This window comes from Phoca vitulina, unplaced genomic scaffold, assembly GCF_004348235.1.
Source record: "Phoca vitulina isolate PV1807 unplaced genomic scaffold, GSC_HSeal_1.0 scaffold85, whole genome shotgun sequence".
NCBI lineage: Eukaryota > Metazoa > Chordata > Mammalia > Carnivora > Phocidae > Phoca > Phoca vitulina.
Genome location: NW_022589788.1, coordinates 3,575,825 through 3,603,585, shown reverse-complemented (window position 1 = coordinate 3,603,585; position 27,761 = coordinate 3,575,825). Strand labels below are relative to the sequence as shown.

The window sequence follows — 27,761 nt, the reverse complement described above, 5'->3', positions numbered from 1 at the left end:
TGGCCGACGGGATAGGGTGTGTTTATGGAAAAATAATGAATAGGAACAGAAGAGTCAGTACTTGACTATGTCACCCTGATTCGACACAAAGGACAGTCCGTAAGCAGTACAGGGAGTCTAGACTTTAGGAAACCTCTAGTGTCACTGGAGATTTTCTGGAAAGAGTCGTACAGACATTAATCTATGTCGTCAAGGCTATTCACCTGAGCTGGGCATAACATGGGGCTCGAGCCCTCCTAGGAGCTCATGTTCCTCTGCTGACCCCAGAGCATCCCAGCCAAGCACTAAATGTTCCTTCCACAGCACCGCTCGAGAGAGACACGGAGACTGCTCGAACTCCCCCGCACACCACGCTCGTGTGCAAACTAGGTGGTGGAGCTCATGGTAAACAGGCCAGCATCACTGTGGACACTGGGTCTCCCCCTCACAGAGCTGCTGGTATGTTCATCATCACAGGCGGACGAGACAACTCAATCACCTGCTTTGTTTCCAGGCGCCTGTCCTCGGCTTCAAGTGCAGACTCTGCCGATGAGGGTAGCAGAAGCAGGGGTCCAGGGATTGCAGACAGGAGACCAGAGGAAGCTCCAGATGCTGCCCCAGATCCTGCCAACCTTAGCCTGGTCTCTACAAAGGGAGCTGAGGCCCTGAGAGGTTATAGATCCCTTGTCCAGACTTTCCACTTAGTAAATGCCACGCAGGACCGGAGCCCGAGTTCCCTCCTCCTCATCCAGCGCCCCTCCCTCACAGCCCCAGCGCACAGGTCTTACAGACCGGTACTATTATGAAACCAGTTCTGGCCTTTTGGGCCGCCTGAATCTCAAATGCCCTCAGGGTCTGTGGACCTAACCTTGAGAATTGCTGCTGTCATTATATTCGTTGTCATTATGTTACAGAAATATGGTTCAAAACAATGTTTTCATACAAATAAGCCTTTTAAAGAAAATAAAACCACAACTTAAGTTTTAAAAGTACATGACTGATGACCTTGAAAATTCAGCCCTCCTTACAGCAGATGTAAATCATTTGTTGCACAGAATTGTCCCCTTAATACAGGGGTCAGCGATCTAAGGCCACGGGCCCCATCCAGTCTGAGGCGTGTTTTTGCAAATAAAGTTTTGTCGGAACACAGCACACGGGTTCCCTCACCCACGGTCTGTGGATGGGATGGCAGAGTGAGTAGCTTCAACAGGAAACGATTGGCCCCCGAAGCCAAAAATACTTACTGTCTTGCACTTTACTGAAAAAGTTCACCACCCCTGCTCCAATAGAAAACATGGAGGGAGGAAGTGACAAATATTTCAGCAGAGTTTGAGTCAACATAATACAAAAGGGAGAGTCTTTAGTTGTTCCCCCCCGCCTGAGGCTATGCACACAAAAAGTTAAAAAATTAGTGAAAGAAGAGCGTTGTTTGGCTTCAGGGCCACTTCACATGGGTCTTACCAAAAGGTCTGTTTGGCCGTCTGGATGACGTTCGCAGACGTCTCCACGTCGATGTAGTCATAGTGCAGGGCTCCGGGGTCTGTGGAGGACCCTGTCTCGGCCAGCAAAATCCCAATCCATCTGCCCATGTCCTCAGAAGAGGAGGCCTGGGGAGGAGAAGGGAGAAGCGTGCGTGCACTTAAGTGACGGTAAGGGGCTCACATTCCCCGCACGTCTGCATAGACACCGTGTAGTAGCAAAGCCAACGCGACCGAAAGCACGTGAGGGGCATAAAGAGGCACGGAGATGCCGTCCCAGCCTGAGCGATGCGCTCATACTGCGTGCACGCTAAGTCTCGATGCAGGAAGTTACGGCATGATTTCCACCCAAGGAAACAAAATCTGAGTCCTACAGTGCTGTCCGATTACTTTGGGGAAAGGCAGCGGGGGTGAGGTGTGGGAATTGCTGCAGGGAGTTAAATCTCAGCTGAAGGAAGTTGCCTAGAAAGCGTCATTAATTTGGGAGGCCAATGCCTTATCCATTAGGCTACTGGGGCTTCTGAAAGCATCATTAATTTGGCAACAAATTCTGGCCAGAAGGAGGAGCCCCTCCAACCTGGGCCTGGCCTGACCTAGAAACCCCATGGGACCCACACCTCTGTGGGCTCCAAGCTCTGTCCCCCACCCCGTAGCCCTTATTGGGGCCTCCTAACCCGGCCTGAAATGGCAATCTTAATTCTCTTGATGAGATGGTACAACTTTCTTTCCTATCTGCTGTGTTTATGTAAGTGCAATCATGCTTTATAGTCCCTAGCTGCTTCATGCATGACATTTTTAAGATATTTGAAATGGTCCCCACCCCAAATTTGATCTGCTGAATGTGCCAGTCTGAAATATAGCTTTAAGATCCTGTTCATTAAATTTTTAAGTCATCCTTGTGACGTGATTTAGAAAATCAGAAATTTTACATTTATAATGGTATTCAAAACATTTGATTCATCAGACTATGATGTTTAAAGTTTAGGGCACATTGAGCTATTAAGTGCATGAGTTAATGGAACGTGAAAGATAAAATACATATTTTCATTAAAATTACTAATTTTCAATATAAAGAAAGATCTATATTTTAAAGATTTTATTTACTCTTTTGTCAGAGAGAGAGAGAGCACAAGCAGGAGGAGAAGCAGAGGGAGAGGGAGAAGCAGAGGGAGAGGGAGAAGCAGGCTCCCCCCTGAGCAGGGAGCCCGATGCGGGGCTTGATCCCAGGACCCTGGGATCACGACCTGAGCCGAAGGCAGACGCTTAACCGACTGAGCTGCCCAGGTGTCCCAGAAAGATCTATTAAGTTTAGCTTAAAGACATAAAGAAAATGCTGGCATATAGTTGCTCATAATATGTTCTTATAATTGTCTGTATTTCTTGGTGTTGGTTGTGATCTCTCCTCTTTCATTCATGATTTTGTTTATTTGGGTCATTTCTCTTTTCTTTTTGATAAGTCTGGCCAGGGGTTTACCAAAATGAGGTTTTGTATTTACAGCCTTGACAAGTTGAACAGAGATCAGAATACATGTAATTGTGAATATTCCCAGAGCCGTTAACATGAGAGAAGCTATTTTTCATGTGCTCACACAATTGGCTAGTAACAAATCCCTCCTAGCCAGTACTGAGTGAGGCCCCAGGACAAGCTGCAGGGACTCCAGTCATGTGCCTTGCAGAGGGAGAATGTAGCCAATGTTCATGGAATGAAAATGAACTCATTTGAATACTTGGGTAAATAAAAGTCACAAATGTGTTATCTTCACTGGTCTTTCTGTCCTTCCCCAAAACAAAATCTGCAGCCACGATGTATCTATGACTAAATGTATACTGATGTGTCTGTTACTATCTTATCTAAGCATTTTTAAAAGTATTTTAACACACTATGTAACATGGGATTGATACAATTACACTAGAGCTCATTAATTGTTTTCTTCATAGTTTATAGAATTTTCTTATAGGCTTGTGGAAAAAAAACCCTGTGATGTTGAACTGAAATTAGAGGTTATTGGTTATGATCTCATGGTTCTTAATACAGAAATAGATATGGATGTGGATGTGTGAATGCACATACGTGTGTATATGTATGTTTACAAATGCGTACACGTACATAACATATACACGTGTGTGAATACATGCACGCACGCACACACACATGCACACACACCTATTTCTGAGTCCCACCTGGAGGAACCCACTAAGAGCTCTCTGGAGAAATGGCTGAGGACCAAGGAAAGGTACAAGATGAGCCCAGGACATCTTATCAAAGAATGGCGGGGCCCGTGGTGTCTTATCCCAGGGACATAGCAAAGGCCGCAGGGGTGAGTTTGAAGGGCCTTCTGCTGACCAAATCTGGGATGATTCCATCAAAGTAAATCATGACAATAGAGCATTATAATCACTGATTAAAACAATATTCTCTGAATCCCCACTGATATACATACATAAAGGGATTAATAATTAAATGGGAGGAGCGGGAAACCTTCCTTACAGTGGATGTGAACTAATGTGTATAGAAGGAATGATGGGGTTTCAAAGTCCCTATTTAGCACCTGTCATTATAACGACTGTTTCAGGGAAGCGTCATCAACGGACGCTAACATGAGCAGGTGCAGCTGTGAGTGATAACGGGGTATTTACATAGACGGCCTCAACATACCTTCCCATATGATGCTTTTAAAGACAAAGGGAAAGCCCAGTAAGTGTGCAGTGGGGAAACTGCGCAGACACCCTGCCCACGGGGGAGAAGTGGACACTATTGGCCGTGGGGGGGCGTGACAGGTGCGACTGCCGGTGGGGCGCGCTGTGACACCCACCACCGGCTCCGGCCGGGGAGCCCACCTGGAGCCCAAGGCAGGGAAAGAGCAGATGCGCCCAGACTGGGGGGCGTCTACGCAGTAACTGGTCTGTACCCTCCGCATGTCTCCACGCCACGAGGCCAGCCAGCCGGAGAAAGAGACAGCGGCTGAGGTGACACACAGGCTGGGGTCTCCTCCTGCCTGCAAGGGACACTGTCCAGCTCGGAAAAGCCGGTTAAGATCTATGGATCAGATTACAGGGGTGTGTGAATGTTAATTTCCTGATTTTCATAATTATATTCTGGTTTTGGTAAGGGAATGCTTTTGCTTTTAGCAAATTCGCAATGAAGTATTGAGGGAATAAAGGGGTAACACAGCTGTGAAAGGTTCTGAAACTTCACACAGAAGGGGAGGAATGGGGGAGGGGGAGCGCAGGAGACCCCACACACAGGAAAATGTTATTGTTGGGGGATATGGACGGAGAGTGCATGGAAATGATTTCTGATATTATCATGACTTTCCCGAAATTATCTCAAAGTAAAAGTTAAAATGACCTTAGAAAACATACAGATTACATTTCCTGGCTGGTGCACTGCATTTCGTGACTGAGCGAGGCAGGCTCCCTGTGTGTTGGGTGGTGTGTGTGTGTGTGTGTGTGATGACCGGGACATGGAGGAAGGGACTGCCCTCCCTTACAAGGACTGGGGGCCCTTCCCGCCTGCAGGCTGCGGGTGCACAAGGGTGCCTTCCTCACCAGGCCGCCCCCGGGTCTGCCTCTCTCCCTTCCAGGATCAGGCATGTGCCAACTCAGACCTCCCCCACCGCGCCCCCTCCCAGGGCTGCTGCCGAAGCTGGCCCAGGAGACCTGCCTTGTTTCACATCAAGGCCACAGTTTCCTCCTTTGTGTTTTTAGCTGTCTCCCCTGCACCCACCCTACAGTTTTCAGCCTGCATAAATCTTACTAAGTACAGACTCTGGCTCAATGCTCACATTTAATAGGTGAATCAAAAAGCCGAGGGAGAAAATAAGACGTGGTGTGATCCCAGTGGGGGCAGAATGAGGACAGGGGCCCAGGAGTGTGGACCCCAGGTGGTCCCAGGACCGCGAGTCCACAGCCGGCCGCCTTCCATCCTGGCCAGCCTCGCAGGTTACCAGCCATGGGACGAAGAACCGTGTTAGTCTTTGCCCGCCCCCGCCAAAAATAGTCGTTTCTGTGAAAAGAGCCTCTGAAACAAACTATCTCCTATCAAGACCTTCTAGACGGCCTCACGGGCCACCTCGATCCCGGCCCCAAGCCCCGGGCTCGCTCTCCATCCATCTAGCACCACGGTCGTTTGGCCTGTGGGTCTACACCTGAGTCACGGAGCGCACCCGACCCTGTGCAGCAAACCTAATGCAGCCTCGTTTCTGCCACTGACGCAGCCCACGTCCGCGAGCTCTGGACATTCACAGCCCTGGAGCTTGCACACAGGTGCGTGTGCACGCGAGTCTGCGTCTTAGTCACCATAGTGTAAATGAACAAAAGATAAAGAAAAGGAGGTCTGAATTCATAGTGGGCAGAAAATAAATTGTGTAATAGGTGGAAAGTAAAATTGGCAGTTTTCAGCAGATAGCTAAGAAACCAGGTTCAATTGCTTTTCTGCTTTAGTGGAGAATTTGTTGCAGAAAAGCAGGCAGACACGTAACAGATGCACACAAAGCTGAGGGCGCTTCAGAATTAAAGGTGTTCTTTCGGTTTCCATGGGATTGGCACATGAGCCACGGTCTATAGGGTTATCTAAAAACACCTGTTTCGTCTGTAAAGAGGAACATTCCAAAGGGCAAATTAAACAAACACCATCGATTCACAGGTGGGCTATAGGGGCAAAACGAGTTACTTTTCTGCCGCCTTTAGGAAGCAGTGCGCCGTATGGAGTCGCGTAGCTCATCTCCACGCAAAGGCACGCGGAGGAAAGGAAGCCGGGCGGTGGGCGGGCGCAGGGCGGCCTGTTCCACCAAGTAAGAATGGGCACCGGCCTGGGGAGGAGGCGACAGAAAAGGCCAGCAGAGGCCACCATGGTGGGCAGAAGGACACGGCCGGAAGCCATGGTGCCCCGGGGAAGGGTCTCGGAGCGTGGCCACGGGCGGCACCTTACCTCCAACACGGCCACCTCCTGTCCATTGCGAAGCAGTCGGAAGGTCAGGGGGTGCTTGGAGTCCAAGCCCGGGATCACGTCACAGCCGCGCAGAGGAATAGAAACGATGTGGGTCTTGAGATCGGTCCTGTCCTTGTGGAAGATGAGCTTGTTATCCTTGACTCGGCACCAGCGCTCCCGCCAGCGGCTGTTGGAGAGCACGTTGAGGTAGCCTGCGAGGGGGCCGAGGGCAGACGGTCAGCGCGCGGAAGCCGGACCCCCACACGCCTTCAGCCAGCTCTGCAGGCTCCTCGTGAGGCAGACAGCCCACCCCACAAGCCCCTGAGCTCCTGCAGTTTGAGGATTTTGTCGGACGGGTGAAGCCCACCCAGATGGGATGGAAAGCCCATGTCTCTGACCCTGCACGACACCTTTACCGCTCTGGGGAGATCTGTGTACCCCTGCACGTGGGATCGAATCGTAAGAACAGTGATCGTCGTTTCTAAAAAAGGAAATCTCAAATACGAGAGAAATGGACTGCTCTCGTTTGCCACAGACCGATGAGCAGACGAACATACACAATGTGAGCTAATGAGGCATGGGAACCAAATCTCACAGGGCGGCTGCCCCTCGTACCGTGAGGAGAAGAATGCCCCCTGCCTTTGAGATGGAGGGAGGCAGTGATGTGGCACAGAAAACTCAGGTCAAAAGGGAAGGAATAAAATGAGGATGTCTTAAGTCATCAGCCACTTTTTCAATTCACGCAGGCGTGCGCACATACACACACGCCCAAAGGGTTTGGGAGGGTGCGTTCTGCTTCTCTCCGTGTCTCTAACACACTTAGTTTCTGCGTCTTACACACGTCATTAGCAATGGGTAAATGCTATGGAATGCCATAAAATAAAACCCTGAACACGCAGGTAAGTTACAGGGCTTAAGGATGCTTTCTACATGACAGATAAATATTTGCTCAATGAATTCCCGAGGTGAACACATAAAGTGGAAGTTTTCATTTGGCTCGGCGTGACATCCGTTCTACCAATAACCCCTAAACGCAAGGTGCACTGCTTCTCCTGGAACAAAAGCTTTCATCTGGGGCCTATGTTGCTGTATTTATAAAATAAGAGAAAAAGGGGAGAAGCCAGCCCACTGGCTCAAGTGCCTGGGACCCAAGTTCCTTGTATTTTCTAAGTTTAGGAGGGAGTGCAGGGAGGAGAAGAGAGGCTGGGGTCCAATCAGGGGAAGGAGGTTACTCCTGACATGTGACTGGTCAGGCCACCCAGCAAAGCCTGACCTGAAGCTATTTTATTTTATTTTTAAAAGATTTTATTTATTTATTTGTCAGAGAGAGAGCACACAAGCAGGGGGAGTGGCAGGCAGAGGGAGAAGTAGGCTCCTCACTGAGCAGGGAGCCCGATGTGGGGCTCCATCCCAGGACCCTGGGATCATGACCTGAGCTGAAGGCAGACGCTTCACTGACTGAGCCATCCAGGCGCCCCTTTGTTGAGGAATTTAAGCAGTAAGACCTAAGAGGATAGCTGACTTCTCGATAACAGTGACCAGGTTCCTTGTAAGCTTGCACGTGACTTTCCACTGGAGAACTTGGCACTTGGGGCCACTCTGGCTCAGGTGCACCCCTTCGCAGCGTGGAGCGGGCAGCGACCGAGCACGCTCCACTAACCAGGGGGATGCTAATCTCTGGAGCAGGCTAAGGCACTCTCGGGATATCTTCTTCCCTGACTGAACCCAGCCCAAAGTCACCAATGCTATGAATTTCTTGACATTTGGGTCACAAAAGGAATGATTATATTGGACAAACCCTCGTTTTATTTAGAGCATGACATCATAGGAAATTACCATGTCTTAATGCCTTTCTCAGATTTATTTTCAGTTCCCAAAAGGGAAAAGCGAAGAGAAAGTCACAGGGGATGAGCGGCCCGTTTCTATAAACAGGAAAGCCCACGGTAACCGGCCTCCAGTGCCAGGCTCACTCCGCTCTGCTCCTCTCTGAGAGGGGTGGCCTTACATTCCCATCTTCGGGGTGGGGAGCACAGGGAAATGACGGGCAGCCATCGAAGGCATCTGGAGTCACAGGCTAGGTTCCCATGCCCCTGACTCTGACGGGGCGGGTGCAGCACTCATGCCGCTGGGCCCTGCGCATGGTTCAGCCGCAGCACACGGCTGCCACCAGGTGGTGCCCGAGTGCAGCCCGGCCTGCGTGCTGCAGGGACAGCGGGTCCTCCAGGGGTCCTCTGCTGAGAACCGCACCCCCCACGCCAGGCTCACCCGCCCGCCCAGGGCAGTTCCACCAACTGCATGAGACAATTTCAATGCAATTTGATTTCTTTTTAGATCCCACCCATCATGTTAAGTGAGATGTTACCGTATCTTTGCAGTTTGGGAACGTCAGTTAGATGTTTTGAGATGATTCTTGCTCTGAATTCTAAGATTTCTCGCAAAACCATGGCAAGAGGCTCAAGGTTTCATGAGAGCTGTAAAAGTAATGTTAGAGACCCGTTATAGCCTCCGCACCAGCTGCTCCCGAGTTCAAGCAGCTGCAGAAGAGCCGGCGGAAGTGGGGCCAAGTGTCCACGGAGTTCCCCTCTGTAGGGCGGGAAATGTGGCGTCTGCCTGCCAGGCTCTGGTCCTGCTCTTGAGAGGCCTCTCATCCCAGTGTGACGGCTGGTTTCATTCGCAGGCCTCGGTTTATAATCAGCTGGGAGGAGACATCCCGGGGAGAGGGGGGCCAGGGATACCAAAGGTCACGATGCTGCCACCGGCTGTCCCCCCGGTGCCCAAACCCCATCTGACCATCTTAGGGGCCTGTCCTCCAACAGGCGCACGTGCCCAAGAACGAGGATGCCAACGCCCCAGGGCGGTGACTTATACCAAGAACGCTTTCTGCCCCCTTGATTGAAGTCGCCTGATTTTTTGTTGGGTAGATTGTGAAAGAAGGTAAGAGGTACAGAACTTCCCTGTATGTCCACTGAAAAACGCTACTACCGAAAATGTCACAAAGTCACAGAACAGTCGAGCTAGGAGGGCCCTGGAATCACCCAGCAAGGCCCTCAAGCTAGCTCAGCTTATGCTTCCTCAGGGAGACCTCCACCCGAGACCTGGGTGCGCTCCTTCCGCCCAGCTCCTGTGCTCCTTAGGACCCATGCCACGCTCCCGCACTGCCCTTACATGGCCTGGACTATGTCCGTGTGCTCAGGTTTCTTAAAAATAAGCACGTTAGGTGAACCAACGAGTAACAACAGCAACTGCTTACTGAGCATAAATTATGGCTTAATTATTAAGCACTGAGCTTGGTGTTCATGATTTTATCTTTCAGTTTCCTTAGGAAAACAAGGTAAGTACGAGCCCGTTTCACAGAGGAAGAACCGGAGGCTCAGGCAGGTAATGCAATTTGCTTAAGGTAATTCATTCCGCCAGTGAGTGGGCTGAGCTGCTCGTCTGCCAGGCCCTGTGCTGATGGGTGCTGGGGCGTGGCTGGGGCGCAAGGCAGTTCTGAGTCTCATCCCGGAAGGCGGGAGAGAGCTGCAGAGTTGGGCTGAGACGAGACTGCCAGAGGCTCTGAGCTGAGCCGCAGAGACTCGTGTTTCAGCCTAGGACCCTGTTTTCATAGCCCCCCCGGTGGCCTGGGGGGTGCAGAGAAGGCGGCCAGTCAGGAGGCTGGTGCGCTGGCCCAGCAGGGGACAGACGGGGCAGAGAGCGAGAGGACACGCGTTTCCTGACAACAACCGCTGGGTTTGTAGAGACACTCGTGGGCACCAGAGAAGGGCAAACAGAAGATGCTTCTGGGGCCTGGTGCACATCGCAGACCTCGGCATGCCCGTGGCTGTGCGCAGCGCTCACCCAGCTGACGCCCCCATCACGCTGGGCGTTGGGGCAGGAAGGAGCGGTGCTATGGGGCTGGCTGGGCTGACCCGGTCGGCTGGCTGGGGGGCTCACTGCCCCTCCCCACTCCCCTTGGGGGTGTCTGCAGAAACCATCTCCTACCCCCAACAGGATTTTTATCATGCATCTGGAGTCCCAGCTGCCACATTGCAGGGAAGAGTGGATTTGAACCCAGGTCTCAGTTGCTCCCGGGAGCTCTCTTCTGCCTGCCTAGCAGCATGGCACCTCTGGCCCGGCCCGCGGGGCTCTGCTCACAGCACGGGGACTGGGGCTGCATGGCCCCAGCTTGGCACGGCGGGGGTCTCGCGCCTTTACCCAGCTGACATTTTCTGCCTACAACTTTGCAGCTGTACCAAAATCACTGAGAACAGTCATCTCCCCCGTCCTTCCTCTGCCCCTTCTCTGGCCCCTGGACCCAGCGAAGACCTAGATGACGGTCTTAAAATCTTGTGGGCAGAGGAAGTTCTCTTAACAGAGGCAAAAGATGTCCCCTGAGCTGTTTGGTAGGAATCCACACATGTGTAATTATAGGCTCCAGATTCCCCCCTTCCTGCCCTCGGAGCGGCCAACTGTGTTTCTGAGAAAGTGCCAGCAACAGGATTTCCTGCAGGGCCTGAACACCAACACAGGGAGGCTGTTTATGGGGGCTTATGAGAGGGCAGATGCAGAAGGAGGGGCAGAGCTGGGTCAGCTTGTGGGGCTCAGTGTTCTGGTCTGTAACGAGGGTCTGGACCCCAGTGTCTGCCTTGCCTTCCACATGAATGTTGCTTTTCATGAAAGAATTTCTACTTCTTCCACTGACCTAGAGCGGTTTAAACGACAAAAACGAGGGGCTCCTAGTTGGCTCAGTCGGTTAAGTGTCTGACTCTTGGTTTTTGGCTCAGGTCATGATCTCAGGGTCCTAAGATCGAGCCCCACGCCAGGCTCCACCCTCAGCAGGGGGTCTGCCGGAGAGCCTCTCTCCCTCTCCCTCTGCCCCTCTCCCGCTCATGCACGCATTCTCTCAAATAAATAAACCTAAAAAAAAAAAAAGCCAAAAATGAAGCTAAAAAAGTTGTTCCCTTTGTTGGATAATTCCCCCTTTCCATTTTTAATCCCTAACTCTTCTGCAGGGCCAACCCAGAAGGAGAAACAACCCCACGCCACCCAGTGCTTCTTGCTGCACCAAGGCAGGCAGAGGCGGACAGGAAATTGCACCCTGGCATCAGCAGATTCATGTTTTTCCTTCTGCCGCTTGGTGCTAGAGCTTTGTGTGGTCTGCTGTCGTTCTGCCCCTCGGTGCACCCCCACCCAGGGTGGCCAAGGCTCGACCAAGGACGTGACTCTACCGGGCCCACTGAAGTCTCGCGTGGGGCTTCCTAGAAGCACAACCATCAAGGCCAGAGGGAGCTGGGACCTGCCCTCAGGGTGCAGCCCACGCCTGGCTCCTTCCCGCCCCCGGGCACCCATCCCTCTGCGACCCACCCCCTCTGCCCGCCGCAGTGCCGACTCTTCTGTCGTCCTGGCACAGCTCACATCCCGGGACATGACGGCTGGTGAATTACTTCATCATTGTCTGTATGACCAACTTTGGACACTTGGGGCAGCGTAGCCCCAGATAAGGCCCATCCCCTGGGCAGGTGGATGCTTACCGCCACACAGGGGTGAGCAGAGCGAGTCCGCAGAGGGAAGCGACCGGGGATCTGCTGGCAGGACATGGGGCACCTACAGCCCATCCTCAATTCCTAATAGAGGCCGAAGCCCCGTCGCCCAGCTTCCAGGGCTGTTCTCCCGCGAAGGGCTACACGGTGGCCAAGGAAACGGTATGGGTGTGCAACCTGACCCTCCACCCCTCCCCAGCAGCCACCCTGCCCGCACCGCCACCTCGCTCGGGTCCCTGGGAGACGCTCCCGTTGCCCTGGTTTCCCTCCTCTCAGTCACCGGGTCCCACTGCACGTCCCTCCCTGTGACCGCTCGTTCAGACCCGTCTCTGCCATGTGAGCGGAAGCCCCGGGAGGGCCGGAGCCGTGTCGCGGGCACCCACCCCGTCCTGGTGGGGGCAGCTGCTCGGAAAGGACTCTAGGTGACAGACTGACGATGGAGTGGTCCAGCAGGCTGCCCTTGAAACTGAGGTCTGAGACACGCAGTGCTGCCAGGACGGTTGGTTTGCTGTGTCAGACCAGGGGAGAGCGCCAACTATAACCCCACACGCTCCGCGCTCCTTCCTTTGCTCGCCAAGGCACGTGCGTGTGCCCCAGCTTAGAAACGGTTAAAAGGAATTTGGGAGCACTTCATAGGATCAAAGAAAGAATTTGTTTTTCGTCTTGAAAGAACCTCAGAGATCATGTCAAACCCCTGCGAGATCTTTTATTAATAAGCAGTAAAGATGGAGTACACCTCGCACCATCCTGAGGATCAGTAGCCTGACTCGTGCGAGCCCACGCGAAGCAGAGGCCACTCTAGGAGAGGCCAGGCACCCTCCGTCTTACCGCAGGTGGGGACGTCCTCCTCCGCAGATGAGGTCTGCTCATCTGTCGAGGGCTTCTTCTTCCCCAAGCCGATGATCTTGGTGATCTTCTTCCCAGTGACTTTGGACACGGTTCCCTTGGCCTCTGATTTGGAACTTTTCTTCCTCTTAACTGTCAAGAACAATGAAAACAAGAAAGTGTGTTTCAATGATAGACTTTAACTGAGAAAAAATAAAAATAAAGCATAAATCATAGTCAATTTTATTTTCCTCATTTTTTACTCATTGGGCACCTTCTCTGTGCCAGCTATTGGTGTTGACACAGAAGACAGCAAAAAACAGGTATTCTGAGGGAGCTCCTGTTCTAAAGTAGGCTGAGAGCATGCACACGGGTGTGCGCACACGTCCACACATGTGCACGCGTGCACACACGGAGCGGCCCAATGGCGCCAGGCCCGGGCAGAGAGCTACGGTGGGGTGACACGGCAGAGGTGCTGGGTGGCGGGGGAAGCCTTCCGGGGAGGGCGACTTTGAGCCGGGAGCTGGGTGAGGAGGAAGCGGCTGAGAAGAACCCAAAGAAGAACCTTCTGGGCAAGAAGAGCATCAGCCAACACAAAGGCCATGAGGCTGGGGGGAGCTGGACGGGTGTGAGGAACAGAAAGAGGCAGTGCGGCCACACCTTGGCCAGCTCGGGGAGGGGACGAGGGAGGGAAAGGGGGACGCGGGTCTTCCCCAGTCCCGGGAAGCCCTTAAGCAGCCCCTCACCCGTCCCTGAGACATGCACGTAGCTCTGCGCTCTCCAGAACTCTCGGCCCATTATGGTCTGCTTTTGCCTGCAGGGCATTAAATTATGAAGTCATGCCCAATATATCAAATTCACAAACACTGTGCCTCAAAACAATTTCTGGCTTCCTTTGGGAAACTGGAAGATCTGGCAACTCTGGACACCCTTCTGGGATTTCGTGGAGATCAGAGGTGTGTGAGAGAGCGCACCGAGGACTGGGAGGCAAGATCCTTCCTCCCACAGCAACTCTGCAAAGGGACATGTCACTCATTCCATCATCCAAGGGCCATGATGTGCCTGGTCTTGGAGCCAAAGGGGAAAAGGCAACTTTCCAGACTGCACAGGACACTGGGGCGCTGGGAGGGTCAAGTGCAGCTTCACAACGGAGTGGGGTGGGATGAGAGAGGGGCTCCACAGCCCCCAATAACCCTCCTGGTGTCCCCATCTCTGGGGTGACTCCCACCTCCCAGTCTATAACCCCCAGGGGGTCATAGCCCCTTTTGAAAATGTCATGAGGCAGGAATTCCTTCTCCTGCTCAGCCCAGCACAAGAACACACCATAAATAGCCACAGGATAATTTCAGAGAGAGGGGACTCGGGACGTGGGATTACAACCCCGGGGCCTCATTCCTAAAGCCCCCTGTAATACCGATGACTCATTCTCTCTCGGCGGGTGGGGCAGTTCTCTCTCTTCCTGTCCCACTCCGCCACCACCGGCGGGACCCCAGGTGTAGGCCCACATCCCCGCCCCGCCCCAGTGTGTTCCCTGGCCCCACAGACTCAGTGCCACCCCGAGCTCAGTCACTTGGTTTTGACCCTTATTGCCTCTCTAGAAATGACAGTTGAAAGAAAAGAAGCCATGCCAAATTTCTGGGTAAACACAGTGTTTTTTCCAGACTGAATGAGGTGCCCCCCACAATCTCTGCGTTGAAGCCCTAACCCCAGCGTGGCTGTATTTGTGATGAGGTCCCAGGAGGTCGTAAGGGTGGGGGCCCGATCTGGCAGAATGAGTGTCCTTTTTAAGAGACTGAACACAGAAGAAAGGCCATCGACACGAGGACACGCGGGGGGAGGCGGCCGTGCACAGGCCAGGAAGAGGCCTCCCAGGCAACCAGCTCCGACGGCAGTGCCCTCCGGGGCTCCCGGCCGGCCGAACCATGACAAATAAACGTCTGTTGTTTAAGGGCCCAGACTGGGGTGTCTTGTGAAGGCCTCGTGTGTGATACAGAAGCGGGAACGCAGGAAGGCCACTCCCACCCCTCCTAACACTCTCCCAACAGCCACCACCCCCTCTTTTCAAAGAAAGCCCCAAGAACCCGTTGTAATCTTAGCGGGAAGGCCCCTTCCCCCCAGTTACCACCAGGCATGGGGGTGTGCACCGTGGCCACACCAAAGTGAAAGCAGCCGTGCATGACCCCTCTTAGCTGTTTCGAGAGAGCGGTGAGACCATCTGTGACCACAGTCCCATTCCAGCTAAGCTTTGCGAGGGTGGCACTCCCAGCGTGCCCTGAAGGCCCCCTTTCACAGAGCTTGTGGGGTGCGCAGAGTTCTTCCCCGTGGCTCAAAGCAAAGAGGTTACGTTTACTTCCAATTCTAGTCGCATTTGCTCCTGTTGGGAAAGTACCTGCGGGACCCTGACTACAAAGAAAAGAGATCATACTTCTAATTCCTAGAAGGAGCCCTGATTAATTCTTTGCAAAAGCAGAAGCAAGGGACTCCTTGGAAGAAAAAGCCAAAGTATGGAGGAACTTGAGAATACGTCCCTGCTATTTTACTACACAAAGGCAGAATTTGGGACATGTAATAAAATTATGAAGAAACCCCCAAAACTCAGAACTCTCAACTGAAGTCAGAGCGCAGGAAAGCCACAGGGGTCCACACGTCACACCCCACGAGCGCGGGGCAGGCAGGGAGGGCGGGGGCCGCCGAGGCAAAGCCCACTCCCAGCATCCGTAGGGCCATAACCATCGTCAGCGCGGACGCTGACGTAGCCCGCAGAGAATCTGAGTCACAACATGGCTGGGAAAAGGGGAGCCGTGCTGAACTCTCTCACGGCAAATAGCTCGAGAGTGAGCAGCGAGGATAGAAGCTAAGGTCGAAGCCAGGATGCACTTAAACTATCCACTTCCTTCAGCAACGACTTAGTGTCTGCGAGATGCAAAGCAGAGCACTTGTGAGCCCGGGGTCACCTTCCTTGTGAAAAGGAAGCAGGGGAATTCTAGATAGAGGTGTGTTTCCTGACACAGACCTCCAGACATCTGTATCGTTCTGTGAACCTGATTTCCAACAGGGAGCCAGGGAAGAAACGGCAAATGAGGAAGGAGACTGGCCGAGGCCGTGTCTGCCACGCCCCACGTCTGAGCAGGGACCTGAGATTGTAGGTTATTCTATTGCAGGGCAAAACTTAAAGATAGCTTTCCTGGCTTTGATTACACATTACGTGCCCACGGAAGACACAGATGATGCCTTCCCCTGAGTAACTTCCGATGGAGAGAGCAGAAATTGCACTCCGACACGACCGCGTTAGGGAATCACACGGGCAAAGGCAGAGACCATGACCTTTCGGGGTGAAACTTGTCATGTCACAAGAGTCCAGCTTACTTGGATTTCAAGATTCTTAGTGGCCTGGCTTGCTGTCTGGTTGAAGGGGACCTCATTTCAGAGCTGGGGGGTGTCTGTTCTATTCTAGCAAGAGAGCACAGATGAGCTGGGTGGGCAGACCGCTCCCCCGGGAAGCCAAGGTCCCAGGGCCACGAGCATATAGGCTGTTAACTCTGCACAAAGAAAACTCCGCCACGACCCGCAAATCCTACCTTCCTCTTGGCCCACACCCTGGGAAGGAAAGTGAAAGTCAAGCCATGGACTGGGAGAAGCTACATGCAAGACACAATGATAAAGGACTTGTATTCAAAATATATCAAGAGCTCTCAGAAGTCAGTAAATATGAACAAAATCCAATAAAAATATGGGCAAAGATTTGGATAGACATTTCATCAGATACATGGTTGGCAAAAAAGCACATCAAAAAGGTTCGTCGTTAGTCTTTAGGGAAATGCAAGTTAAAGCCACAATTACAGAACACTATATACCCATTAAAATGGCCGTAATTTATGCTCGGAAAGCTGACTTAGAAAAAAATAATTCAAAATCCGAAAGCCCATGTTCACAGCAGCATCATTCACAAGGGCCAGAACGTGGGAGAACCCAAGGGTCCGCTGATGGATGGACAGATAAACACAATGTGGTTCATCCAGAGGATAGAATGTTACTCAGCCTTAAAAGGAAGGACATTCTGACACCTCCTACCACGTGACAACCAGCTCTCCCCGCTGCAAATTCCTTTCAGCGACAGATCAGGTAAGGAAATGAGCTGCTGGGAGCCCAGCAGTCAGGATACATGCAGGGCGCCCACGCCTGGGGCCGGGGTTCAGTAGGACGGCGGGTGAAGACATGTGGGGCTCCTGTCAACCAAAAGGGCTTCTCTGCACTTCCCATGTGCAACTTGGGCCGTGCCATCTATGTCATTGAACTTCCAAGGAGACTTGTCCCACAATCAGAGCCCACGGAGCTGGCCACGGCTGATTTTTGTGGTTTACTCTTGTTTTTGTGTTTCGGTGTTTGTGGTTTGGGCACGAGTAGAACTCACCTTGTTCTTTTCCTTCACACACAGCGACTCCATTCTCCATAACGCCCTCCCCGTCCGAGCTGGGTCTCTCAGAAGACAGCTTCTGTGAGGGTAAAAAGAATTAAGTTATTCTCACCATGGTTCGCACTGGCCACATGATGTCTCAGGGATCAGTCCCCAGTGGTCCCCACAGTGGAAGGAAGTGTGGCCAAGTCCGTGGCAGCGCTGGGAGGCCAGGGCTCAGGTACAGACGAGCGGCCAGTCGGCTTGCGGATAAAGCTTCAGGAACAGCAGAGGAATGGAGAACATGACACACACTCTGGTACCCCATTGCATCCAAATCACTTTTACTTGCAAGTAATTTTGAAAAAATATTAAGATTATAAAAAATATGCCCCTCACCAAGCCATGTTATCCTTCCAGAAGCAGAGAGGCCATCATCCGCTCAATTCCCTCCCGTTGCCAACCAGTAACTGGGTGAGGTCAGACATCTGCCGTAACAGACACCCTCCGAATGTATACGCAGGGACAAGCTACGGTCGACACCGTCCAAGGGCACGCCCGCGTGCTTGGGATTATTTTAGCCCTGATATCTGGATATAGGGAGCATGATTAGGAGCCTGAGCTGGCATCTGAAGAAGAGATGCTGCTTAGAGCTGGAATCCTCCGTTCCGGCAGGAGAACTGTGGCATCAGGGTGGAGGAGGTGGACTTGAACTCACCCCTCCCGGTCCCGCACATCATAGCCCAGCGCCACGGAGCCTGGCCGGGCGCTAACAGGACAGCCTTAGAAGCAAGAGATCAAAACGGCCAGTGCCCGTGGGGAACGGGAGCCCTGACGTGCTCAGCAAAGAGGTATGGGGGCAGCCGGCCTGGAAAGCGGTGTGCTCAGCAGCACCAGTCAAAATCCTGAGAGATATTTCTACCGTTTGGTCTAGTAAACCAACTCCTGGGAGTCTCTTCTCAGGTAACAGAGACACAGCGAAGACTCGTGTGCGGGACACCAAGGACTGTGCTGCTTTAAACTGTCTGCAGAAGGAAGACGGGCCTGAGATCAGTGGACCGCGAGCAAGCAGGCTGCCTGCTACAACGCGGGTGGGCCTCGCCCAATCAGGCGAAGGCTAGAACAAAAAGACCCGCCTTCCCCCACAAGAGGGGATTCTCCAGAAGACTTCATCTGCACCATCGGCTCCCCTGGGTCTCCAGCGCAGACCTACAGGGTAGATTTCAGACTTGCCAGCCCCCATCATCACATAAGCCAATTCCTTATAATAAATCTCTTCAGGGGCGCCTGGGTGGCTCAGTCGGTTAAGCGTCTGCCTTCGGCTCAGGTCATGATCCCGGGGTCCTGGGATCAGTCCCGCATCGGGCTCCCTGCTCAGTGGAGAGTATGCTTCTCCCTCTGCCCCTCACTCTGCTCCTGCTCTCTCTAATAAACAAAATCTTTAAAAAAATAAATCTCTTTGTATGTATATATATATGTGTACTTGTGTGTATCTGTATATATACTTACATAACTTTGCAATGTATTTAACATTTTACACTTAATTGTATGTACTTGATAACACACACACGCCCTATCAGTTCTGCTTCCTGGAGAACGCGGACTAAAACAAGAACAGACACAATAATTCTCTCAGAGAACGTTATCAGAACATTGAGGGAGGCCTAAATCAGCTGCAAGGGCACTATTCCTGGGAAGAAAGACGCCCTTACCTTCTCTAGCTCTGTCTTGTGCACTGGAGAGATCGAGGGGGGAGGACCTTCTAAATCCGCCGGCCCGCTGCAGCCACTGTAGACGTCTCGGATCACCTACAAGAAGTGCAGACATGCCTGAGGGCTCTCGGAGGCCGAAGCCGGCCTGAACCGGCAGGCATATGGTGTGGTGGGAAAATCTGTGGGCTCAAAAGCACCTGGTTTAAATCCCAAGATGCCAGGTGCTCCTTCATTCACTAGCTCACGCGTTCACTCACCAAATGTCTCTCCGATCCCGGTACTGACACAGGTTTTAGGATACAGGGAGAACACAACACCTTGCTTTCATGGGGCCTGCGTTCCAGTGTAAGTTAGATATCACGGTGAACAGTACCACCCAAGCACGAAGGTAAAGTAAGACAGCAGTAAGTGCTACAAAGACTGGAAGGTTGTGTTTAAGGAACAGGGAATGGCTAATTGACAGGATCAAGAGGCCTCACTGGGATGACAGGTAGGCTGGGAGCCAAATGCCCAGAAGGACGCAGCCACATGAGGAACCAGTGGAAAAGGCTTCCAGGCAGAGGGGCCAGCTGGTGCAAAGGCCCTGTGGTGGACGTGAAGTGTTTAAGGATATCACCTGGCGCCGTGGGGCAGGAGGCAGGGGCAGGCCACCAGGGAGGGTCACAGAGGCCCGGTGAGCAGCTCGAGCCCTGGAGCGACAGGAGTGACTTTCTGGGAGGTGGTACAGTGCAGAAGCCAGGAGCACGGGCTGCAGAGCTCTACCGCCTGGACTTTCACCCCGGTCTTCATCTTGGGCAAATTTAATTAACTGCTCTATGCTCCAGTCCTCCCGCCTGCAGAGCAGACGCAGTGGTCCTACCTGTGGGACGTACGTGGCCTGAGACAGTGCCTGAGACGTGGGGGGCACGCCACTGTCAGAAGCCGCAGACAGCACTGGCGCCGTTGAGGGAGGACAGCAGACAAGAACTAGAAGGAAAGGAGTCAGGCCGTCCTGTACTGGCCCGGGGGACAGAGGGGGGCAGTGCGGGCTGGGGCAATGGCAGGAGGGAGCGAACCAGCGGCATGCGGAGGATTCCGGAGAAGAATAGGCGGAGCAGGAGGGAAGCACCACCTCCTAGGCAGCTGGGTGCTGCCATTCAGAAGGAGGAGGCAGACAGAAGCAGCGGGAGGGGGAGAGGCGAGGCAGGTGAGTGCGGAGCAAAGCAAGCTTCCAGGCAGGGCTGGAACTAAACTAGGCAGTCAGGGGAGAAGAGGCTCGCTCACAGCCCAGGAGGGGCTGAGTCCTCATGTGCCCTATACAGAGGGAGGGCAGACAGAGCAGAACGCAGGTCCAGGACAAGGACCAGAGCCGGTCGGTACGTGGAGCAGAGCCAAAGGGGAGAGGCCATCCAGAAATGAGCCAGAATGGCCCGGCAAGTGGGGGCAAACCAGGAGGGTGCAGCTCCCAGGAGCAGGGAGGAGGAGGGAGAAGCAGTGCAACAGCGCAGGGGCACTTCTGAGAAGCCCCTCTGCTGCAGGGGAGGGGTGGGGGGGTGGGGGTGACTGGAGGGGCTCCCGGAGAGATGAGCAGAGGAGGAATTTCCAGAGGCGGCAGGGGGTGGGATCTGGAGAAGGCCAGGGTGTTTGGCGGCGGGAGTCTGAGGACGCTCCTGTCTGGCCTGTTCTGCCTCCTCAGTGAAAGGCGAGGCCAGAACATCAGCAGCTGGTTCAAAGCCCCAACCCTGCTGAGCCTCCGTTTCCTCACCAGCAAAGGAAGGGGTGTCCGGATGACCTGTCCTGCTATGTCAGGATGGTGACATCCAGAGAAAATGAGACCCTCTATGCAAAGTGCCTAAGCCAACACCTGGCATGTACAGCTGCTCTGGTCCCCAACACCGTCACCACCGAGGGTCCTCACCACCGATGCCGAGGGCTCAGAAACGATCCCGCCCTAGACTGACAGGTGTGGGGGGTCCACGGCACGTAGGTAGTGATCCTTGGCCCTGCTGGTGCTCACAGCGCCCCCAAGGTCACCCACTGTCCCCACCGTCCCCACTGAGCTCCTGCCCTGAGCAGGAGTGGTTCTGATCACTGGGGATGTGCAGTGAACAGGACAGAGTGGGATCCGGGTCGGCGGAGTGTGCATGCTAGCAAGGGAGGAGTTAGGCAGTTCCTTTAAAATGTCTTCTCTTCTTTTTGGAACGAAGCTGCGTCCAACCCTTGCGTCTTCGGGGCAGAACTGAAATGCTGAAGTCCCAGGTACCTGGGTAGCAGCTCTGCAATACGATCTCGGCAGACGTGCCCAAAGTCACTGGCTGGCGCCGCTGTTGGGATTGACGCCAGGAACTGACGGGAGCCCAGGACGGTGTTTGCAGCCATTTTGCTGCTCAGCTGCTTTATGAAAAAGCTACAGAGCAAAGTCCACATTTGAGACTAAAACAGGACAAAGGGAAAAGAAAGAAAAGCCCAGAGAGCTTGCTGCCACGTTGTTCTCCCTGTCGATTCTGAGGAGGGAAAGCGTCATCAGAGTGACATCCACCCAGTGACCTGGGCCTTCCGGACGCCTGAGTCTCTGTCCACGCCGACTCCGCTCCTGTTGCTCTGTGTCCGGCCCCTATTCCCACGCCTCCCCCATGGCGTTATCAGATCTTTATGTGACGAGGCAAACTCTTATTTGATCTAAGGACAAGAGTCTGTCTTTTCTCTAGGGAAAGAGGACGACACAGGGAATCTCCTGGCCTCTTGTGTTGAACAGAAATGGGGTTTCAACCCTAATTCTACGGCCTCCTGCACAGGTGAGGCTGAGCGATGCAGACTTGGGCCTGACGTCCTCGTCCAGAACACGCACAAAACAAGGCCTCTGGGCCACAGTGGAAAGCAGGATCATGAAACGTGAGGGGTCCAGCCCAGCTTCTCCCAGAGCAGGCACGAAGCACGCGTGCGCCCCTTTCCCGTGACGACAGCCTTAAACAGAGAACGCGTCACACGACAATCACGCAAAGGAACCAGAAACTTATAAGCCCCTCATCTCGCACCAGAAGGCTGAACCTCACAAAACATAACCTGCAGAAACCTCTCTCTGGCAAAGCTTTTCTTCAAAAAGCAGCTGTCCTCTTTCCTTCTTTCTTTTTTCAAGGGTGGGCGAGTCATGTGAACCGGGGCTTCAGGGATGGATTGGGCTCGCTGGGTGGGGCTTGTCCTGCAAGCCTCAGCCTCTGTCTCGTGTGCCCTGGAAGAGGGCTCTGTCCCCCAGGCGGTACACGGCTCGGCTCCCTCTGCCCTTGGCCGCAGCCGGCCACGTGATCCTCATGTGCCCTATACGCCCACCGGTCTCTTTCTTCTCTTCGGCTGGGCTTGCTTTCAGAGACAGGGATACGCCTTGCTTATGTGGGCATTCCCAAAGTCTAGCACATAACAGCAACCTAAACAGTGTGATTAAAGAGAAAAAGGAGGGAACAAGGAATCAAACTGGACTTGACATTTTCTCCAGGAAAGAAAGATGAATGAAGGAATGAAATCCAGAGCGAAAGAAACCAGGCCAACACATCAAATAAGTAAAGCCTCAGCACAACTTTCCCCCAGTCCTCTGCATCAATTTCTGAAATCCTTGAAGGAAAAAAAGTGAAAAAAGGAAAAAAGAGCATGCAGCTAAGAGCCATGCCTGCGGCACCTGGGCAAACTTCCTCGCCCTCTCCTGGTCACTGGAATATCTCCTTCTCTCTCCCCTGTTCCACATCAGTGCCCGATCTGCCCGCAAACAGAGGTTCAAGGAATGGCGGACTCCCTGAAGTGGCCAGATGAGGTGACCTGGCCATCGAAGCGAAGCCGCGTCCTCGACTTCCCTGAGAAGTCTTCCCTAATAAACCCAACCCATGTATCTGTACGCTTAGAATTCTGTACACAGATAAAGGATACATTTTGTTCTCTACGGATGTCCCCCCGCCTGACCTTCAACTCCTTACGCAGAGGGCAGTGTCTCCCACGGTACTTAGGGAAGAGACGGGCATTCGGCAGCCCACAGAGACCCAGACACACCTGGGGCCAGGCTGGGGCTTATCCCTGCCATCCCCACAATGGGGGACAATTTCTCTTCCCTCAGACTGAGCCATAATGACATCCCGGGCACAGAGAAAGGCATTGTTGAAAACATTGAGGAGTGTAAGCCCGTCTTTACTTCCATGCGTTTCATCCACCAGCTGGTTGGATTATTTCAGGTGACTTTCATGAACTGTCTTTCTCCTTTCATCTTTATTCATTGCCAAATTGCCCCCACTGAGTTAATTTGGAAGTAATCAATAAAGGGTTTATCACCCAAATTCTTTGAATAGCTGCAAATGAAGATTCTGTATTTATATATAATGTGTGTGTGTGTGTGTGTGTGTGTATATATATATATATATATATATATATATTAAAGAGCCGTGTTCCATGAGAAGCTCAACGTGTATTTAAGAGAACTGGATCCAAATTCGGAATCACAAATCCTTCAAAAAACAAATTGTTATATATTCTGTGGTATTTTTGTTTGCTTTTTAACTTGAGCCCTCGTTGCCAGAAACACAATCTCTGCACATTTTTTAAGGAAACCTGACCACTCCGTTTCTGGGAATATTGGCTGTTGTCTTCTGACTAACCCCTACAAAATGGCTCATGTTTTCAGCATCTGTACACACACACACACACACACACATGCATGTGCGTGCACACACGGAGTCAGTTAATTTTGGCAAGAGCTGCTGGTAATGGAAGTTGCAGACCGAAGGAAGAGCAACAAATCTGGCTGTGATTCTTGAAGAAGCGTGGGTCCGGTCAGGTGCCAGCCACACACAGCCCTCCTGCTCTCCACGCCGGACAAAGGCCGTGACTCACTTTGAAGATTGTTAGCTCTTACATTAAAGCCACACTTATAACGGGATAACAGCAGTTTATATTAACAAAGACTTGGCCCCTGTTTTACGAAACAGTTCATGTTAGATAGTTGTTCTAGGGTTTTTACAAAAGGAATCCTATGGGGTGATATTAATAAACCACTAATATTCCAACAGTTTATTATAGTTCTAACAGCACATTTGTGTAACTTTCTCATTCTGCCTTTCTGATAATTCTGTTCAGTAGTATTTCCATCCGATAAATGGGAAAGAGTTTGCTGACCCCAAACATCCTGATGAGTTAGAAGCCTTCCAGGACTCTCTTCCAGATTTCCAGACCCTTCATTCACTGTCCGTCACTGCAGCACGCTATCACCAAGATAAATAAGGGCTGTCCCTCTGATGACAGTAGTTCTTTAATTTGGGAAAAAAAAATCTACTTCAATCATAAAGATGTGGGCTTGACAAGATGACATAACAGGCCATGATGACAGCATGGACTTATTTGACAGAAAACTGTCATTTCAAAGCTTTAAATCATTTGGAAAAAAATAGAACACAGTTAGAAGGCACAGGCTGGCTGATTCCAAGACTCTCTGTAAAGCTGCAGCCACCAGACGATGTGGCGTTGGCACGGCCATGTAGACGCAGACTCGTGAAGCAGACAGGGGCCCAGAGATGGACTCACATGTGTTTGACTGATGGATTTCCAATCAAGGCAATTCGGGTCATCAATGGGACTGAACCAATTGACTACCCATATGGAAGAAAATCAATTTTGACCCCTCCATTCCATCCTATACACAAAACCAATTGTATGAATCAGACACCTGTCCATGAAGACAGAGCCATAAAGATCTGGAAGAAGACACAGGTGCTATCTTGGTGAATGGAATATGATAAGGTTTTACGGACAGAAGGCAAAAAGCATTGACTATAAAAGCAAAGACTGATGTAATGGATCTCAGAATTAACAATTTTGTCTCATCAAAAGGCACTCTGAAGGAAGATAATTCATCTGTGGATTAATCAGAGTCATTCTCGGAGGCAAAAAACTCTGACATAAACAGGGACATTTCATATTCTTGAAAAGGTTTCAACTACCAGTAAGGTATCGCCATTTAAACTCTGTATGCAACCAATAACAAAGCCTCAAAACAAATTGAACAAGAACTGACAGAAATAGAAAGACAGATAAATCCATAATCAAAGAGGTAGATATGACCACATCTCTCCCTTCGATTAGCTGACAAAATGAATTAGTAGAAGATCTCAAGATGACAAGTAATAACTGTGATCTGATAAACCCGCGTAGACATGTGCACCGAGCAACTGCAACATGCATGACCCTCAGTGTGCACAGGAGCATTTACCCACCCTGACTACATGTTGAGCAACAAGTCAAGTCTACAACTCCCTGTGATGTGAAATCATATCAAGTTCTGACTATGGTGAATTTAAACTAGGAACTAAAGGCAAATATATTATTTTTAAAAACCTGAATATTTGGAAAGTGAGCAATATATCCCAAATGAACCATTAGTCAAAAAAAGAATCACAACAGATTCTAGGAAATATTTTGAACTGAATGACAATAAAAACACAAACATCAGAACTTACAGGACACAGCTAAGACTGTGCTCAGGGGCAATGGATAGCTTTTTTTTTTTTTTTAAAGATTTATTTATTTATTTGAGAGAGAGAGAATGAGAGAGAGCGAGCACATGAGAGGGGGGAGGGTCAGAGGGAGAAGCAGACCCCCTGCTGAGCAGGAGCCCGATGCGGGACTCGATCCAGGGACTCCAGGATCATGACCTGAGCCGAAGGCAGTCGCTCAACCAACTGAGCCACCCAGGCGCCCCGGCAATGGATAGCTTTAAATGGATGTGTGTTTATAAGAAAAGGACTAAGAAACAATTATCTAAGCATAAACTCCAAGAAGTTGGCATAATTACAACAAATTAAGCCAAAAGAAAGTAGGAGTGAAGAGGAGAACTGAGAATAGAACACGACAGTACTACAGATAAAAACCAAGGGCCTAAGTTCGGCTTTTTGAGAGAACTAGTACAGTGGGTGTACGTCTGGCAGGAACGCTGATGAAGTAAAGAAGGACAGGTGTCTCCATTCTGGTGACTGTGTACTCTTATACTTTAGGTCGGTATAATTAAAAACTCAGAGCAGTTTTTCAATCAGAGGATGAGGACGCAAAGAAACCTGGACACGCTATGTCCGCACAGGGGAAGAGCCCTTTGCAGGAAAGAAGTGACCAGGCTGCCTCCTGGCTGGCAGGGTGGCGGGAGGCAGGGGTGCCCACCGCAGAGGGTGGGGAACATATCAGCCACATTGTAGGGGCGTACGCGGCCTGGCGTAATGGTTGAAACTTCAAGGAGCCTCAGTGACACCACGAGCCTACGCCCACCCGCCAAGCCCTTCCCCAGCGCCCTGAGGGCACACAGCAGGCGTCCTTGTGGTCCTGGTCCAGGAGGGTGGGAGGCCGTGCTGTGGACACCCCTAGCTCTGGCCCCTAACCCATCCCACTGTCATCTTGGTTTTCAAAGTGATTTCAGCCGGAGCTTGTGAGTTTATTGAGACCTAGAAGTGGTAGCATAGTGATAACAAGAACCAAATAACACAGTGAAGCGGCTTATGCTTACATATGTGCTCACTGCGTGCTAGGTGCTCTTCTAAATGTTTCTATCTTATTACTTTACCCTCATGACAAGTCAGAGAGGCAGGCACCATTATGACCCTCCCTCCCATTGCACAGAGGAGAAAACGGAGGCACAGAGGAGCTAAGTAGCTCATTCAAGACCATAGGAAATGCAAATTCAACCAGAGGGAGACCCGCCCTTCCCCATCACACTGGCGAGCTCCCCACAGCTTGCTGACCTATGGCAGGCGAGGCTGTGGGGGAAAGGCACTCTGACACGTCGCTGGTGGGAGGCTGAGCTGGCGGACCTCCCGTGCGGAGTGACGTGGCTGTGCATCAAAATCACAAGCGCCTACAACCTTCATGCAAGCAAACAGCCTCTCTGGGAAGTCAGGCCACACACTAGCAAGTGTGAGATGATATATGCACAGGGCTGATTGTTACAGAGCTGTCTGCAAACCCAATATCCATGAATCAGAGAATATTTTTAAAATTATGGTCTATTTAAACAATGAAATGGTATGTCCTGTAAAAAAAAAAAAAGCAGAAGGAAAGGCTCCATTCTCTAAATTGGAAAAATCTGCAAGACACTTTGTTTAGGTGTAAAAAGCAAGAGGCGGAACACCACATCTTGTCTATGGGGGTGGGAATTAAAATCTGCATTTCTCCTTGCCTGCATATATATATGTATAATCTCGGAAAGAACACTTACAAAATGCTTGCTCTCGTATGTTGCTGGAGGACGTATAATAGCACAAGCAAGCCTGGGAAGCCATTTGTCAAGATCTAGTTGTGTTGAAAATGCGCACGTACTGAAGTCAGCCATGCCAGAGAAGCCATGACACCCGAGACCAAGGGACATGCATGAGGACGCTCACTGAAGCGTTCCAGGACAGCGAAGGGGGATGGGCATCAACCCCAGAGCAGACATAAAACAGTGAGTGGAAAATGCGAGGGGCAGGATACGTGCAGTCTGAAGCCATGTACATGGGCATTTTTAAACATAAAAAAAAAAAATCACTTCTGACTTATAAGTACATACATAAGCGAAAAAAAGTATCTTTAAAGCATACCTCGATGATAATATTCAGGATAAAAGTTACCTTTGAGGAGGGAGAGAGAGTTAGTAGGGGAGGCCTGTTCCAGTTCTAGCTGCAGCATTTGAGGTCTTGAACAAGGAGATATGGGGCAAAAAGGAAAAGGAAGAGATTCTTAGAATCTTCATGAGTCTGAGTCACTGGGAGTCTATGTTTCTTAAGTTTCTAGGTGATACCGATAAGACAGCCCATCTAATAACAGCACTGAGAAAACACGACACCAGACCCTCTCCGGTCTCTGCTGGTTTTAAAGAAAGAAAATTCTCTGACTGACTGAAACTAGTTTTGTCTCTGTCATTTCCAATCAAGACTTCCTAGCTTCTCACGTGTT

At 51.5% G+C, this 27,761-nt stretch overlaps 1 protein-coding gene across 2 annotated transcripts in view; it reads right to left on the bottom strand.

The window, feature by feature from the left end:
* Nucleotides 1-27,761, bottom strand: part of AFAP1 (actin filament associated protein 1) — a 138,280-nt gene that overhangs the window by 23,044 nt on the left and 87,475 nt on the right. For both annotated transcript variants that reach the window (XM_032395469.1, XM_032395470.1), the window contains exons 9-13: nt 18,837-18,932; nt 17,143-17,224; nt 12,735-12,884; nt 6,388-6,599; nt 1,441-1,586 (exon numbers count right to left, since the gene is read on the bottom strand). In XM_032395469.1, the coding sequence (XP_032251360.1) occupies nt 1,441-1,586; nt 6,388-6,599; nt 12,735-12,884; nt 17,143-17,224; nt 18,837-18,932 (686 nt within the window). The remainder of the gene's footprint in view (nt 1-1,440; nt 1,587-6,387; nt 6,600-12,734; nt 12,885-17,142; nt 17,225-18,836; nt 18,933-27,761) is intronic.